This window comes from Sabethes cyaneus, chromosome 3 (assembly GCF_943734655.1).
Source record: "Sabethes cyaneus chromosome 3, idSabCyanKW18_F2, whole genome shotgun sequence".
Lineage (NCBI taxonomy): Eukaryota > Metazoa > Arthropoda > Insecta > Diptera > Culicidae > Sabethes > Sabethes cyaneus.
Window position 1 is genome coordinate 112,647,123 of NC_071355.1, and position 15,294 is coordinate 112,662,416.

Here is a 15,294-nt window from a genome sequence, read left to right on the forward strand (position 1 = left end):
AACATAGACCGGCCACCGAAATGAATATTTCATAAGTATGTAAATGATTTGAATTACAATTCAATTTAAATCTGATAACGTACGTACGGTCGCAACACGCACTACACCATCTTGTCCTGGATGCAATTCCATGATGCGGGCTAACGGCCAGCGAATTGGAGGAAGCTGATGATCTTGGAGAATGACCACTTGATCGACCTTCAGATCGACTTTACGTGGGTTGACGGTAGCTTGACGTTGTAACTCCTTGAGATACTCGGATGTCCAGCGGTACCTTTGCGAATTCTGGATTTAATATAGACCGGTCCGCAATAGTCTACACCAACTGATGCGAACGGCCGACTTGGAGTGATGCGAGGCGATGGAATTTGCCCAATAGGCTGTTTAATCGGGCGAGGATCGGCACGGGTACAGCGGTAACAATTCCAAATTGTGCTGCGTACGGCCCTTCTACCACAGGTTGGCCAAAAGTCGTTTCGAACTGCAGCGAGTGTGTGAGAAATTCCTCCGTGTAATAGTTTACGATGGTATGATACAAGCAGCAGTCGGGTGAAATGATGAGTGCCAGGTAATAGAATAGGGTGTTTGGTTTCATAAGGTTGATTCGACAGTCTCAGTCGACCACCGACACGAATAATTCCAGACGAGTCCACGAACGGATTCAACAGCTTCAATGTGGACTGATTGGCAACCGATTGTCCTCTGCGGAGAACTCGTAGCTCGTTCGGGTAGCACTCAGCTTGCACCAATTTTACCAGTGTGGTTTGTGAATGTTTCACTTCTTCTAGCGATAGAACAATGGTGCTTTCTCTCGTTCCCTTACGAGAGTTTTTAATAAATCGAAGGCAATAAGCAATCGATCGTACCATACGGTGATATAAAGAAAATCGTGTTATTAAAGGGTTAGGTGGTGGTGGTATTCGGATCGCCAAACTAGTCACCTTACGCTCAAGTATTTCGTCAGACGGGGCGGCTAAAGGGATTTGAAATTCCGGCCAATAAGTTTTATCCTTTTGCAACCACTCTGGTCCATGTCTCCAGAGCTCGCTTCTTATGATTTGTTGGACTGTCATACCCCGGGAAACTAGATCAGCTGGATTTTCCGCTCCCGGTACATGCCGCCATTTAGAGCCATTGGTTAGAATTTGGATTTCAGCCACGCGATTTGACACAAATGTTTTCCAGGTAGGCGATGGGGAACGCAGCCAAAATAATACTACGGTAGAATCTGACCAGCACCAAATAGACTCCACTCGGATTTCCAAAGCGGTACCAACCTTTGCCACTAGCTGAGCAGCTAGCTTAGCGGCGCACAATTCCAACCGCGGAATACTGCGTTTTTTCAACGGCGCCACCCTTGATTTGGAAGTTAATAGTTCCACCTTGATTCTTCCGTAGCCCATATCCGAACGCACATACACACATGCCCCATAAGCCACGTCAGAGGCGTCCGCAAAGCAGTGTAATTGCACATCTCCTGTCTCAAATGCATACCGTTCAATACGAAATTCTGCAAGCTGTGGTAAATCAGAAATAAAGGATATCCATATGGTTTGAATTTCAGCGGGTACTTCTTCATCCCAATCCAACGATAACGTCCACAGTTGTTGCATTACTATTTTGGCCCGGACGATGATAGGTGCGATTAAACCAAGTGGATCGTAAAGCCGCGCGATTATTGATAGGATATGACGTTTCGTTATTGATGCATCTTTCATATTAACGTTGACTTCGAAACGAAATTGGTCAGTCGAAGGCTCCCAACTAATTCCCAAAGTTTTGATCGTCTGCTCTGGATCGAACGTTCGATCGGATTGAGTGGCCAAGTCTTCCTCTGGTATATCGTTTAGGACCTCGTGGGAATTGGAACAAAACTTTCGTAAACGAAAACCTTTTCGCGTGAGTAACTCAGACATCTCTCGGCGCAGTTTAATCGCCGACTCAACACTATCCTCTCCTCGGATGAATTCAGCCAGTTGACACAACGTTCGTGTCGCCAAAAAGGATGAGGGTGCCAATCCATACGTCACAGTGGTGAGGACATATTCAGTAACGGGGTGATTTTTGTTGAAACGAAACAGTACACATTGGAGAAACTGATCATCAGGGTGTATTTTTATCATGCGGTACATCTTTTCTATGTCCGCCAAAAGAACTATTCGGTATCGTCGGAAGCGCAAAATAATGGTATACAACTCGTCTTGGATTGCAGGACCAACTAAAAGTGCATCGTTCAGGGAATATCCGGTACTGGTTTTTGCCGACGCGTCGAACACGCCGCGCACCTTGGTGGTCGTGCTCGATTCCTTCACGACCGGGTGATGAGGGAGGTAACAGGTAATCAAAGATTTCTTTTCATCCTGAGATATTTCACGCATATGCCCGAGGTTAATGAACTCTGACATGAACGTATGATATCTTTTCTTAAGCTGCTCGTTCCGATCCAGTTTTCGTTCGAGGCTTTCCAATCTCCTTAATGCATTAGAGTAGGAATCACCAATTTTACTAAAAATGTCCTCCCTTTTTGGATATTTCACTATATACCGCCCGGAATTGTCCCTAGAAACCGTGTCACGAAAAAAGTCCTCACACATTTGTTCTGTCGGGGAAAGTACCTTTGTGTGCAATTCTTCTATTCGCCAAAATTTCTCTATGTTCCTATCGAGTGACTCTAGGATAGAAATGTTACATATCGGAGTGTGATGGGTTGTTTCATGTGACGATATTCCGGTAACGAGCCATCCAAACTCGCTTTCAATCAGCATAGGGTATGATTTTCCTAAATCAATCCGGCCACCCTTCAGAAAGGTATAGAAGTGTTCAGCACCAATAATCAAATCAATTTTTTGGGAAACGTTAAAGTTGGGATCTGCCAGTTCAATACCTTCGGGAATAGTCCAACTGTCCCTTTTGACAGTGACCGCAGGTAGCATGGTTGTAATCTTAGGGAGAATCAGACAATCTATTTGGACTGCAAACTTTCCAATTCGCGATCGTACTTCAGTGGAAACCAAACCAGTAGCTCGAACTTTTGATTCGCCGACGCCAAAGATTGGTTGATTCAGACGTCGTTGAGGTAAGTTTAATCGTTGCGAGAGTCGTTCGCTCATCAAACAGCATTGGGATGCAGAATCTAAAATCGCTCGGGCTAGATGTTCTCTCCCATATCTATCCAACACGATGAGTACCACCGTCGACAGGAACACGGTAATACTGCGGGGGTCAGATACTGAGTTGGTGGAAACGATTTTATCAGTTGCAGCTGGAACCGTCTCGATCTCACATCGAGCAACGTTGGAACTTGGGCAGTGTTGAGGAAGCTGGCCATGGGTACCGCCATGATTGGGATTTTCGATGACAGTCGCTGTTGTCTCGAAACCAGGGTGTAACAAAGTGTGATGACGCCTTTGGCATATTTGACAGGCATATTTGGAAGCACATTTTCGAACGAAATGATCCCTACGGAAACAATTACTACAAATCTTCTTTGTGTTAACCAATTGGAGTTTATCCTTTAACGACATTTTCTCGAAAACAGGACATTTAACTAGGAAGTGTCGGTGTTCGCATGCATGGCAGGCGGGTAAGTAGTTTTCCGTCGCGGCGAAGCTTCCAATTCGGGAAGAAGGTTGACCTAGGGATGACCTTTGGTGCTTTGCGGGAAAATGATGTTTATTTGGAGTGGATGGCACAGAATAATCAGCATTTATGGATAGTGATTCCATGGTGCGGATTTTCTTGGTAAGAAATTCGATAAGATTTGTGTACGTTGGATCACCATCAGCAGAAATAAACTCTTCCCAGTCTTTCAGTGTTTGCTCATCGACTCTTGCACAAAGCAATTGAACCAACAGGCTGCTCCAGTGCGCTGTAGGTTCATTCAGTTGTTCCAAAATTTTTACATGTCGCTGGAATTCTTCTACCACGACACGCAGGGATGAAATAGATTTTCCGATTGGCTTGGGTTGGGACGTTATGGCTTGCAAGTGCTTCTTTTTCAGTAAGTATTTGTTTGAATACCGGTTCAAAAGGGACTCCCAGGCAACCGCGTAATTGTTTGCGGTGATCGTAAGCGACTCTATCAGTTTAAGTGCATCTCCCTTTAAAGCTGAGCGTAAGTATTGGAATTTTTGGATACACGGGATCTCCGAAGCGGAATGGATTAACGAATTGAATGAGTCATGGAATGTTAACCAATCGTTCAAGTCCCCATCGAACTGAGGTAAAGAAATCGTCGGAAGTTTTACACCACTAAACTGCGAAACTATAGGTACTGTCGATACCGGCTGAATTGGAACTGGTGCAGCGGGAGGGACTAGCGACATCAAACCACCTTTAACTCGAAAATATTGCTCTTCTACCTTTGCTCTGGTTGCCGTATTTAAATGAATAAATTCATCAGTATCATCAAATGTCTCATACTCAGCTTGAATCGACTCGAAAGTCTCCATCAGTGTATCCAGTCTGCTCATTCGTATCGCTACCTCTTGGGAATCTCGATCAGGATCGTAATTTTGCAGGAATTCGTCGATGCGCCTTATTGAATCGATGATGTTCCGTCTTTTTAGCTCCTTTTGTTTCATCTTTTTCTCCGACATCGTGATGAATGGAAAGTTTTCACGATTTAGCTAAAATTGATCGAAAGACACAGGAAGTACCAAAGCGGGGTAGATGTAAACTTGGACAGGCACTCACCTGTGCCTGAATATAATCAGGCCTTGTATTATATATAAATCTGCAGCTCGCGAAACTCGGAAGTAATTTCGCCACTGGTAGTGGCCAAGGATGCAAACGGCTGGCGGCAAAGTTTAATAATGTACACTTTCGGGATAAATATCGTTTGTCTGGTTTTTCCGGTAGGTTTAATCTTCGGGATGGGTAGGATTATGACAATTGGTAACCAGAACACTGGAGGAATCGGGAGAATTACCAAATCCGACGGCAACAGCCACGTGCAGCGCACTAGCGGGAACAATATACCAGGTCTGAAATCGATCCAAAAAACGACCCAGGAAGCACCGTACAACGCGGATATAAGGAAATGGACAGATACTCACCTGTACCTGTCCAAAAACAGGCCTTGTAATAATTCTACGGTGAATTTACGGAAAACTGGTTGATGAGGTTAGGGATTGGGAACTCGGCTAAGTGTATTATTGCCAATACCCGTGATCCTGGTCACGGCACCATGTTTTATCCAGGAAAAGATCACGGGCGTAAGTTTCGGGAATACAACTTAAACGCAAGAACTTGCCAAAAAATCAACCAATTTTAATAAATGATAAACTTAGCTTTAATTTCACTGTTGGATTTATTATAAACTTTAGTGTGACCGATTGCTAGTGTGCTCAGAACGGAACTGATCGAAGGGGATCAAAAATGCGATCGGTATATGATCGCAGACTCTATTCAACTATTAAGGGCGATATTATCGTCGCTCTTATCTTTGCGTTTTTAAGAAATTGAATCTAATTTAAACACTGAATGTGATCTAAACCTAACAGTATATCCTACGTGAATATTGTTGCTATATTTAGTAATCTTTATATTTTATATATTCACATAATGCATTTTTTATTACACTGCCATATATACAATCATTATAATAAAAATATAGAGCATCAGGGTATCGAATGAATCGAAGACTGGATGAGGGATGTGGTAACCAGCCCAAGTCATATAAGGTCGGAGAGGATTTTGACGCGCCCTTCTAGCACACAAATCATCACGCAAGATAAGTTTGCACGGCGAAGTTATGTATCTAGAAACCGGAAGTCTATGCTGGAAGGAGTGTCTTATATTCCCGTGGAATCATATAAGCGACATTGCTTATAGATCCACCCAACCCCTTTTGATCCTTCACGAACAGCATTTACATGAAAGTTGCTGGGTAAATAAATTCGATTCTGCAGTAATTCTACTTGCATACAATGGGAAACCCTTGAGGTGATGGTGGCTACCCCCATACATACATACATACAATACATACATACGTTTTGATTAGAAGGTGGACGTTTTGCCCAGATAAGGAATAGGTTTGGGGTGGGCCACGCTTCAACAAAATAGAGATGCGGCGAATTTAGATGAAAAAGTTGTGCTCAACACAAATGATTGAGGTGTTTGGATTCTAAATGAGTCTGTTATTGTTAAAGAATAAAATACATTTATTCCTGAAGGAAGTATTAAGTTCTTTGCAAGGTTTAGTAGAGAGAAAATGAGTAATGGAGGAAATGAACTAGACGTACAACGCAGTAACTTGGTTCCAATTTTTGTTAGGTTTTCAGGTAGAATGAGTTAAAAGCATTGGTACTATTTGGTTACGAAAATTTAGTTGAATTCTTCAACTAAATTTTCGTAAATAAAGTTGGGAATGATGTAACAAGTATGCAGATTGAGCTTAGATAAATAATAAATAATTCGAAACGAGGATCGGTTCATTAATGAAACCGAATGAACCTCCCTAATGTTAGTGGAAGCAGATTTAAGTATGATGGTTTGAGTCTTGGCTATCGTTAAAATTGAGCACGCAAGTTTGCCAGCGATATTTAAATAATAAACAAAATTTAGAGTATTTATTATTTAAACATTATATTAACTTAATTCTATAATTTTTATCCTATCCAGTAGTTAAATTTTGAATAGGCTAGGTTACGTAATAATGTAAATCTAATTGAAAATACTGACATTCAACCTTCGTCAAATTTAAAGGGGAAACAGTTGCATCGGGGAAGCCGAATTACTATTTACCATATATATAATTACATCCGTATTCTCACAAGAGTTCGAGATCGATCAGAGTTTCACTTTCATTTGCGGAACGGTCGGGGATAGAACGCGTCGAAGTAGTGTCTTTGAATAACCTCTTTTTGGTAGGAAACGTGGTGTTAGAAATGATTAAGAGTGCTAATAGTAGATTTTCTCATTTTTAGCCTTAGCTAATAGCTAATTGCTTCGATAGCATAGTGATACAAAGTTCTATCGAGTGATAATCAAATAAAATTGAAGGTAGGAATTAGCCATTATTCTTTCGGATAAATTAATTAAGAAATTCCGTTGAACGCAGACGCCTGTTCAACAGGCGGTAGGTTCCGGACTGTAGTCCCTTCGTTGTATCTCGGACCACCGAAGCTGTAGGTATCCACGCTAGCTTCCTAGTAGTTGAGCTACTACGGAACCAAGGAATTTGACCGTGAACGAAACGGACGGGAATTAAACCGAACGTCCGACCGGCATTCGGCGCAGCCGCAGTGCCACGTAGCGTCCGTCAACACACGCTACGCTTCCAGAGAATCGACCGACCTTCGGATTCGACTGCATTGGGTATTTCGCATCAAACTACCCCTGGGCGGCCTAAGCCGCTAGTGATTCGCTAAACGCAGGCACTAACATCGCATGATCGCACCCAGCTAGTTCATCGGAACCGCTCCCAGCATAAACTGCCAGCCTCCGGGTAAACCCTGCGCGCAGGTATGTGTGATTTGTGATATGGCCATACACAATTAGATATAAGAATAAACCAAATGAACCACGAATGAGTAAAACGAAATTGCCACCCCCTGCTAGGTGAGCAGCATAAAGAACCGCTAGAGTAACGAGTGAATAGGAGAGTTTAGGGTCCCACCAACCATGTAAATTGTGGCTGAATATAAATGATTTCCCTGAATTAGTGCTTTTATATTTTCTAACACCGTAGGCTCTGTTCGCGACTCGTGGTAGCTTTTCCTTTCGGTCCACCTAATGTTCCAGTACGGAAGGAGAAACTCTGGTTTAGTTTTCATTATGCGGGCGAGTTTGTGATGATCTATTGCAACTATTTTGCTAAAGTAATTTGGAGACGATTGAAGTGTTGGTTTTAGATGTGTCGCGGTGTTATCTTCGCCTAGCCTGCTCAATGTTTACCTGACTGTCGGAATAAAAATCATAGCCGGGCAACTCGACATGACCGGTGGTCTCTTCCTTTCCGGAGAGTGGCGCATAAGCCACCGAGTTAACAAAACCCGATTGGTCAGGCAAACGAGCGGCTACACCGCCTCAGCTTTGTTATGGTGTTGGGTCGCTCGTATTTAACGATCGCCCGGACTTTCTCGGGATTGGCCCTCAGTCCTTCAGTGGACAGAAGATATCCTAGGAATGGCAACTCTTCAACCCCAAATCGCGATTTTTCGAGGTTTATTGAAAGATTGGCCGCAGACAAGCGTCGACCAACTTCTCGAAGTAGCCTTAGATGCTCGTCGAAAGTTTCGCTAACTATAACCACGTCATCCAGGTAAACAAACACCTGAGGTTCCAATTCCCCATGCCCTAATACCTGGTCCATTAACCGTGAAAGAGTTGCCGGACTGTTAACCAGGCCAAAAGGCAACCGGGTGAATTGGAATATGCCTTTTCCCTGTATGCTAAAAGCCGTATATCGCCGCGACCGTTTCTCCAATGGGATCTGAAGGAAGGCCTCGGATAGATCGATAGTGCTCAAATATCGGGCTTTCGGTAAGTGGCTTAAAATTCTGCCAGGATGAGGTAAAGGGTAAGCATCCCTGACAGTGCGCTCGTTTATTTTGCGGGCATCCAGGCAAAGCCGAACTTTACCGGAAGGCTTAATTACTGGTACCACGTTAAGGGACCAGTCGGAGTGACAGCGTTCTAAAATTCCTAGACGCAGCATTCGCTCTAGCTCTTCTGCCACTTTTTCACGAATTTTTGGAGACATTGTGTATGGAAATTGCCGGATCGGAGGTTTCGATTTCCACTCCTCGGTAATTTCAATTGAGTGTTCTATTAGAGATGCGATGGGCAAGGTTTCCCCACTTGCCACTTTAAACATCTGCTTTACCTGTTCAAGTGCTTTGCTTTCCTCGGCAGGGAGGGTAGAAATAGACTCAGGCGGTAGAGTCAAATTTGATTGGTTCGTTTCTAAAAGTGTACAGTGTTGGATTTTGGGATAAATGTTGAAACATGACCAAAATGTCATGCCCAGTAAACAATCTATAACCAAGTCTTCCACTACCAGCGTAGGCACAATTTTAACGTTACCATCAAAGTCAAACGAAAGGTAAATCTCCCCCATTATTTTCAACCCGCCCCCATCGGCTGTTCGCAATTGTACTTGATCAGTTGGCGGTCGCAGTTTGCAATAACGTAAGCGACGAAATAGACTTTTACTAATAAGAATCCGGTTGCTACCGGAGTCTAAAAGACCTTTAACTTTAATATTATTAATTTTGACCCAGGCATATGGCCTGTTATCGTGAATGGTAGGTATGCAAATTTCTAATATTTGTGGAGAAGAGGATCGGTACCACTGGGGGTTCACGTCCTCCCAACATTCGTGATTCAAATTTGACGAAAAGAAATTTGTGCGCTCTGGTCTGACGATCGGCGACTGTCGCCCGTCTGATGGTGGTTTTTTCGACAATATGGACAATTCTGTGTGTCGAATCCCTTAAATCCGCAGAGGTAGCAAATTAAACCTTTCAAGGTTCGACATTGCTCTACCTGGTGGGTGGGTTGACGACAATTTAAACAGACATCCGCTGGCGGGGGTTTAAAACCAGCAACTAGAAAATCAATAGTTCTCCTGGGTTTGGAGGTCCCTTCTTGGGGATCATCTGCGCCAGACTTTTGGCTAGGACCGGCTGCATTTTCAGTCTCAGAAGCGGGATTGCGACTTTTATTCTTCACAAATGGTTCGTTCTTGGGTTTTCCCATTTTACCCTTATCTATGCTGTTCGAGTTCATTCGTTGCTGATTTGCGCTGGAATAGCGGAAAGCTTTATCATTCTCTTGTGTTACTACATTAACTGATCTTTCATTTCCCACTATCGCTGGGTAAAGCGAAAAGTTGGACGCATCGATTAAATGTCCAGCTTCCACCAGTGCAGGTAAGTTCGTGATTGGCTTCCACAAGAGAGCCTTTTTGTAATCACGTCGAAGGTTGCGTCTTAAAATATCAAGTTTCTCCTGATCATCCATCTGGATGGTCATGGATCGCCACATTTTTTCGACATCAAAATAATAATGTTGAAACGTTTCGTTTTTCTGTTGCAATCGTTGATATACGCGAGATCTCATCATAGAGTCTAGTTCCGGGTGTCTAAAGGTTTTCCGGAGTTCGTGCACTAAATGATGCCAATTTTGCAATCGATTACTCGAGCGCATCGACATATACCAACTGGCAGCAGGCCCGGCAAATAAGTGAAAAGCCGAGTCAAAAAGTTCCTCTTCGGAAACTCGTTCAGATAGTGAAAGTTGTTCTACAAGTGCCAAAAATTCATTAAGTTTAGTACCCTGATCGGTACCCGAATATTTTTCAATATTCCATTGGGACACCGGTAAAGTTCTATGAGAAGTAGGTAAGTTTCGTGACTGTATTATCGGAGCCTGGTAACCCCACGAGTTAGTAGTGGGCCATTCTGGATAATCCGCGTTGGCGGGCGGAATGGGAGGTATTGCAGAAACAGTGGTTGTTGGTGGGAGACCGATATGTGGGTAAGTATTCCAAGGTGGGCGATTTGGAATGGGCGCCGCATTGTGCTTTGGAAACGGGAAACTAGAAATTGCATTTTGATTGTATACTTGAGAATTTGTAGGGCATTCCGTCACCGGAAGTCTCCATCTTTCATTATCTCCGCGCAAATACGCATTGCCGGAAGCGGTGCTATAAGTACAAAAACTATTCGACTGTACCAGTGGCGTGGGTACCGGTCGTGAATATTGAGTTATAACGGTAGTGTTTTCAGAAATTCTAGTTAACACTTTAGGAATGGTACCAGTGCAAGTTACTGGCCTTGACTGGTCACTCACAATAACCACGTCATTTTCGACGGGATTAGTTTGATTATGCACTCGCTGGTTTAACGATTCGTGTTCTGCCCGATACTTTCTCAGCAGACTTAGTTCAGTTTCGAGCGCGCATAACGTGTCTCGTAACTTACTTATATCTGTTGATTCATTCGTAGCTTCACTGAATCCCAACCGCCTTAAACAATTCACTATTTCTGCTTCAAATGGTTCGGTTTCCTTTGGAGGTTGTATATTTAGCCCTGCCCCCTGATTATAGTCTGCCATTGCTTGTTGAGATTCTGTAGGTTGAGAATCTGAAATCACGACGTTCCGCTCTTGCATGTTTCCGAAATGTTGATTAAGATAATCAATCACTCTCATCAAAATTACTTCTGCTCGCTGCTGTTCTGCAGATTCCGAATTGTTCGAAACTACTATTAATCGGTTCGCTATATGCAGTAAAACGGAATGGTTTTTGGGAGCGACGTTTTTGCTCACTCTAGCCGACAATTCGAATTTCTCCACCTTCGATTCACAAATTTCTAATTCCTCTGCTGGACTACGTAGCAAAATTTTATCACCAAAACCATTCTCTTTCTCTTGCTTCATTACATCGCGCAACATGTGTCTAAATCGTGACATTGTACGTTCTCCCGTAATATTAATCTGTCTCATGCATAATTCTTCTTCTAACTCATCACCATCCAAAAAATCTACTTTCATTTCCAAATATTCCACATGCACATTTTCCCTAGAAAACATTTTCCTCTTCTCCATCTTTACTAATTAAATATCATGCAATTTTATAGAAGCAAACCTTCTCACTGTTTCGGTAAGAATAATTAGCCTAATCTGAAACCACGTGTACTGTAACTCGAGGAGGTGCGTTGTTCCAATCGAACGATATCAAACCTAACCTGACTTTTGACCAATTTCTGACTCTTTTCCCGACGGTTCAAACAGCTTACACTTCCTGCCAAAGCATCTAAGAAGGGAATCAAAGCGAATTTGATCTAGACAAGTGACGAATTGTTCTCGAGTCTCCCCGAATCCGGGTAAAATATTATAATAGAAGATTAGAATATTTTGTTTTACGAGGATCGCCAATTATAAGTTTTGGTTCTTACACTCAACCCAGCTAGCTCAATTTCTTATACCTCAGGGTCGGCAACCGACCTTCGGGGGACTCGCTCAACTCGACTACTTATCAAGAACGAAGCGGACCAATCGAAAACGTCAAAGAAGGTTTAAAGGGAAATCTGGCTCTTTTGTACGAAAGAAAAGAAATGAAATTCATGCATGCAGTTTTATTTCCGTATCATCGGTACAGCGGTGGACGTCACTCGATGGGGCCCATTGATGCTCGACGAACGGAGGGAAAGGAGAAACATACCTTGGTGACCGTAGCTTCCTGGCGGGATCAAAATTGATGTTGATTTAGGGAACGTACTGGATCGGGACCGTTAGCTCGTCCGGAACAAACTCCGTGATGTAAACGTAGGTTATGCCAGGATTGATTCGACGCGTCATACAAAGGTATCCGTGATCAGGCTCGTTGAACTCCGTGTCCACGTGTTCGTTTCAACGCGACTCTGGGTAAAGGGTATTTTCCGCCAAATCCATCAGAAGGGGAACTCCGACGCACTAGAGTTGTCGTCGATCGTCGTTGGTATCTCGGGGTACTCAGCAGCAGCCCCTCCGTACTGGATCACGACTGGCATCCAACTGTCCCGAGCCGATCTTTTCTTTCGCCGATCATTCCGAACAGACTCGTTTCTCTCCTCCTGTCTCCTCTCTCCCTCTCCCTCTCTCTCCGTCTCCCTCCGTAATCACCACCGGATACCACTTTTTCGGGCAGTCCAAAGTGGTATAAAATTGGCTGTACGATCGGGAACTATTACGGGGTTATTAATTTAGTGCGGACTTTTTGCCGTCTTTTACGTTGCGGTCTTTCCGTTACAAACGTGTTTTAATGGCGTTACCATTTAATAGGTAAGACTGTCCCTGACTCAGTGAATGATTTACGGAGCCTTTAGAGCCTCCATGCTAAGCCCCAACACCTGGTCTGGATGTTCCGGGGTGGGCGCAGAAGGCCTCTTTTGAGCTTCTGAGTCATCAATGTAGACAGGGTCTCCTTACGCTATTAAATGGTAACGCTCACATAATTCCTTTTTTTTCGCAAATTTTTCGTCGCTTAATTAACGGAGGAGTTTTTAAGGGTTAGTAAGCTTATCCTATGTTAAACAAAAATACAATAAATATTCAAACAATAAAGCAAAACAAACTAATAACAATAAACAAAAGCCAGATAAACAAAACAAAATTAATTGACAAATTTTACTTACAGACTACACTTATCGACTAAACTTAAACACTAAATCGCAAAACTTTGACGCCATGGATTGGTACCGTTCATTTAATAAAATGACCGGTAACAAACTCGAGAACTAATCAAGCAAACGGAACCAAATTCAGCATGTGAAGGTTTTGGGAGCATGAGCATGAGCATGAACGACCACACACATCGTAGTTGCACCTCCGTGATTGATCTGAGCTACTGAAGTTGCACAGGGAACCACACAGATAGCATTTCGGGAAAGTTGACTATCGTCCATGTGTAACAATTCAGTAGCAGTAGCAGTAGTATAAAGTTGTATATAGATCAATAACGGCGCCGGCCACGTCCTTGTGATCGTTAGGAAAGGAAAGGATTGTTAGTTCAACATTCGCTGTTATGAGTCCGAGTTTTCCTCTGCATCTCCACGAATGTCACGGGAAGAAGGATTGTGTTAGTATGAGTATGATCAGATCTGGATTCACTGTGGTAAGTGATGCGATCAGGTGATTTATTAAAAGTACTTCAAACAGCAAATAGAAACGAAACCCATGGCTTCCGGCCACTGGTAAAATAATCCGCGTAACGGCATGTGAAGGTTTTGGGAGGCAAGATTTTTTTTCTATGGTGAATTAGGACTCCTCCCCACTTTAGGAGGGGAATTAGGGCCCCTCCCCACTTCTCCTACACAAATGAAATACAAATTTCCTTTTAACTCGAGAACTAATTAAGCAAATGGAACCAAAGTTGGCATGTGAAGGTTTTTGGAGGCAAGAATTTTTTTATATGATGAATTAGGACCCCTTCCCACTTTAGGAGGAGGCTCCTATACAAATGTAATACATATTTCCTCATAACTCGAGAACTGATCAGGCAAATGAAACAAACTTTGGCATATGGGTATTTTTGGAGATAAGAGTTTTTTTATGGTGCATTGAAACCCTTCCTTTCTTTAGGAGGGGAATTATGACTCCTCTCCCCTTTAGGAGGGGGGGCTCCCATACAAAGGAAATACAAATTTCCTCATAACTCAAGAACTAATCAAGCAAATGGAACCAAATTTGGCATGTGGGGGATTTTGCAGGCAGGATTTTTTTATGATGGTTTGAGACCCCTCGCCCCTGTGGTAGGGGAATAAGAACTCTCATACAAACTCAGCTAATCGAACTCGAGAAATTTTAGACTCTTCCTTAAAACATAACAGACAATAACAAGACCACCAAAAACTTTCTGCAGCCGCCCGCAGAAATCAGCTATGCCCAGGTTTATTTGTTTTCCTAGGTCTACTGACCTCTATTACTTTCCTTCAGTTGGGTCCGGACGAGCGACAACGAGTAAGGAGAGGATCACCCCGAGGATCGAAATGGTAGTTTTCATGAAAAGGTTTCCCGTGAAATGGTACATTCCGCGTAAGGTTTTTCACGAAATGGTATTCGGCAAAATGTTATACAATCACGGCGAATATTTAAGTGCTATCCGCTTTATTTAATCTGGCTAAGTAACAGGGGGATTGTTTTCTACTTTATTGTGAGGAAAAATTGAAAATTTGTAAATTAAATGTAAATGTAAATAGTGACGTTACTGCCAAAATGAGTTATCTTAGGTTGAGCTCCTCAGAAACTTGCTAAACTCGAGATTGTGACAGATTCACGATTTATGTACAACACATTTTAATTTGTGGGAATACGAAGTTTGCCGGGTCAGCTAGTAGCGTTTAAAACTCTGCGCCGGGTCCATTTGTAATGTTAACGAAGTGTCAGGGAGACCTCAAACATCAGTTCTACTTGACGAGACAAGCAATGTCGCCCACTAAAACGCAGGTAGAACTCCAAGCATAGTCGTCACGCCTATGCCCGCAGGCGGAGGCGTTCCGGCCCTGCGCGGACTCCACGAACTGACTCTAAGTTCTCTCTGCCAAAGGCCGGAATGCCATACTTTAAATATAATGATGATGATGATGATGATGAGAAGAAAAATGATAGATCGAATTTGTTAATGTGCTTTGGACTTTTTGTACTACTTGAGTTAGACTAATCTCATGTTTTTAGTCTTGACCTTGAAATGCGGTCATACTTGAGTTGTAAAATGTAGTATAGTGAACAAGTGGAGGATTCGTCAGCCCCGTCTGACACCGATTCTCAACCGCGCGCCCGCTTTCAATTTTCTAACTCAAACAACCA

The 15,294-nt window shown here is 43.0% G+C and overlaps 1 protein-coding gene across 1 annotated transcript; it reads right to left on the reverse strand.

Moving 5' to 3' along the window:
• Positions 1-200: 200 nt before the first annotated feature.
• On the reverse strand, positions 201-4,598 carry LOC128740032 (uncharacterized). The gene has a single exon (XM_053835540.1). It carries the CDS (start codon positions 4,596-4,598, stop codon positions 201-203), a length of 4,398 nt encoding a protein of 1,465 aa, XP_053691515.1.
• Between the last annotated feature and the right edge of the window lie 10,696 nt (positions 4,599-15,294).

Coding starts and splice junctions, on each gene's coding strand:
- LOC128740032 (XM_053835540.1), bottom strand. CDS start 4,598: ATGTCGGAGAAAAAGATGAAACAAAAGGAGCTAAAAAGACGGAACATC.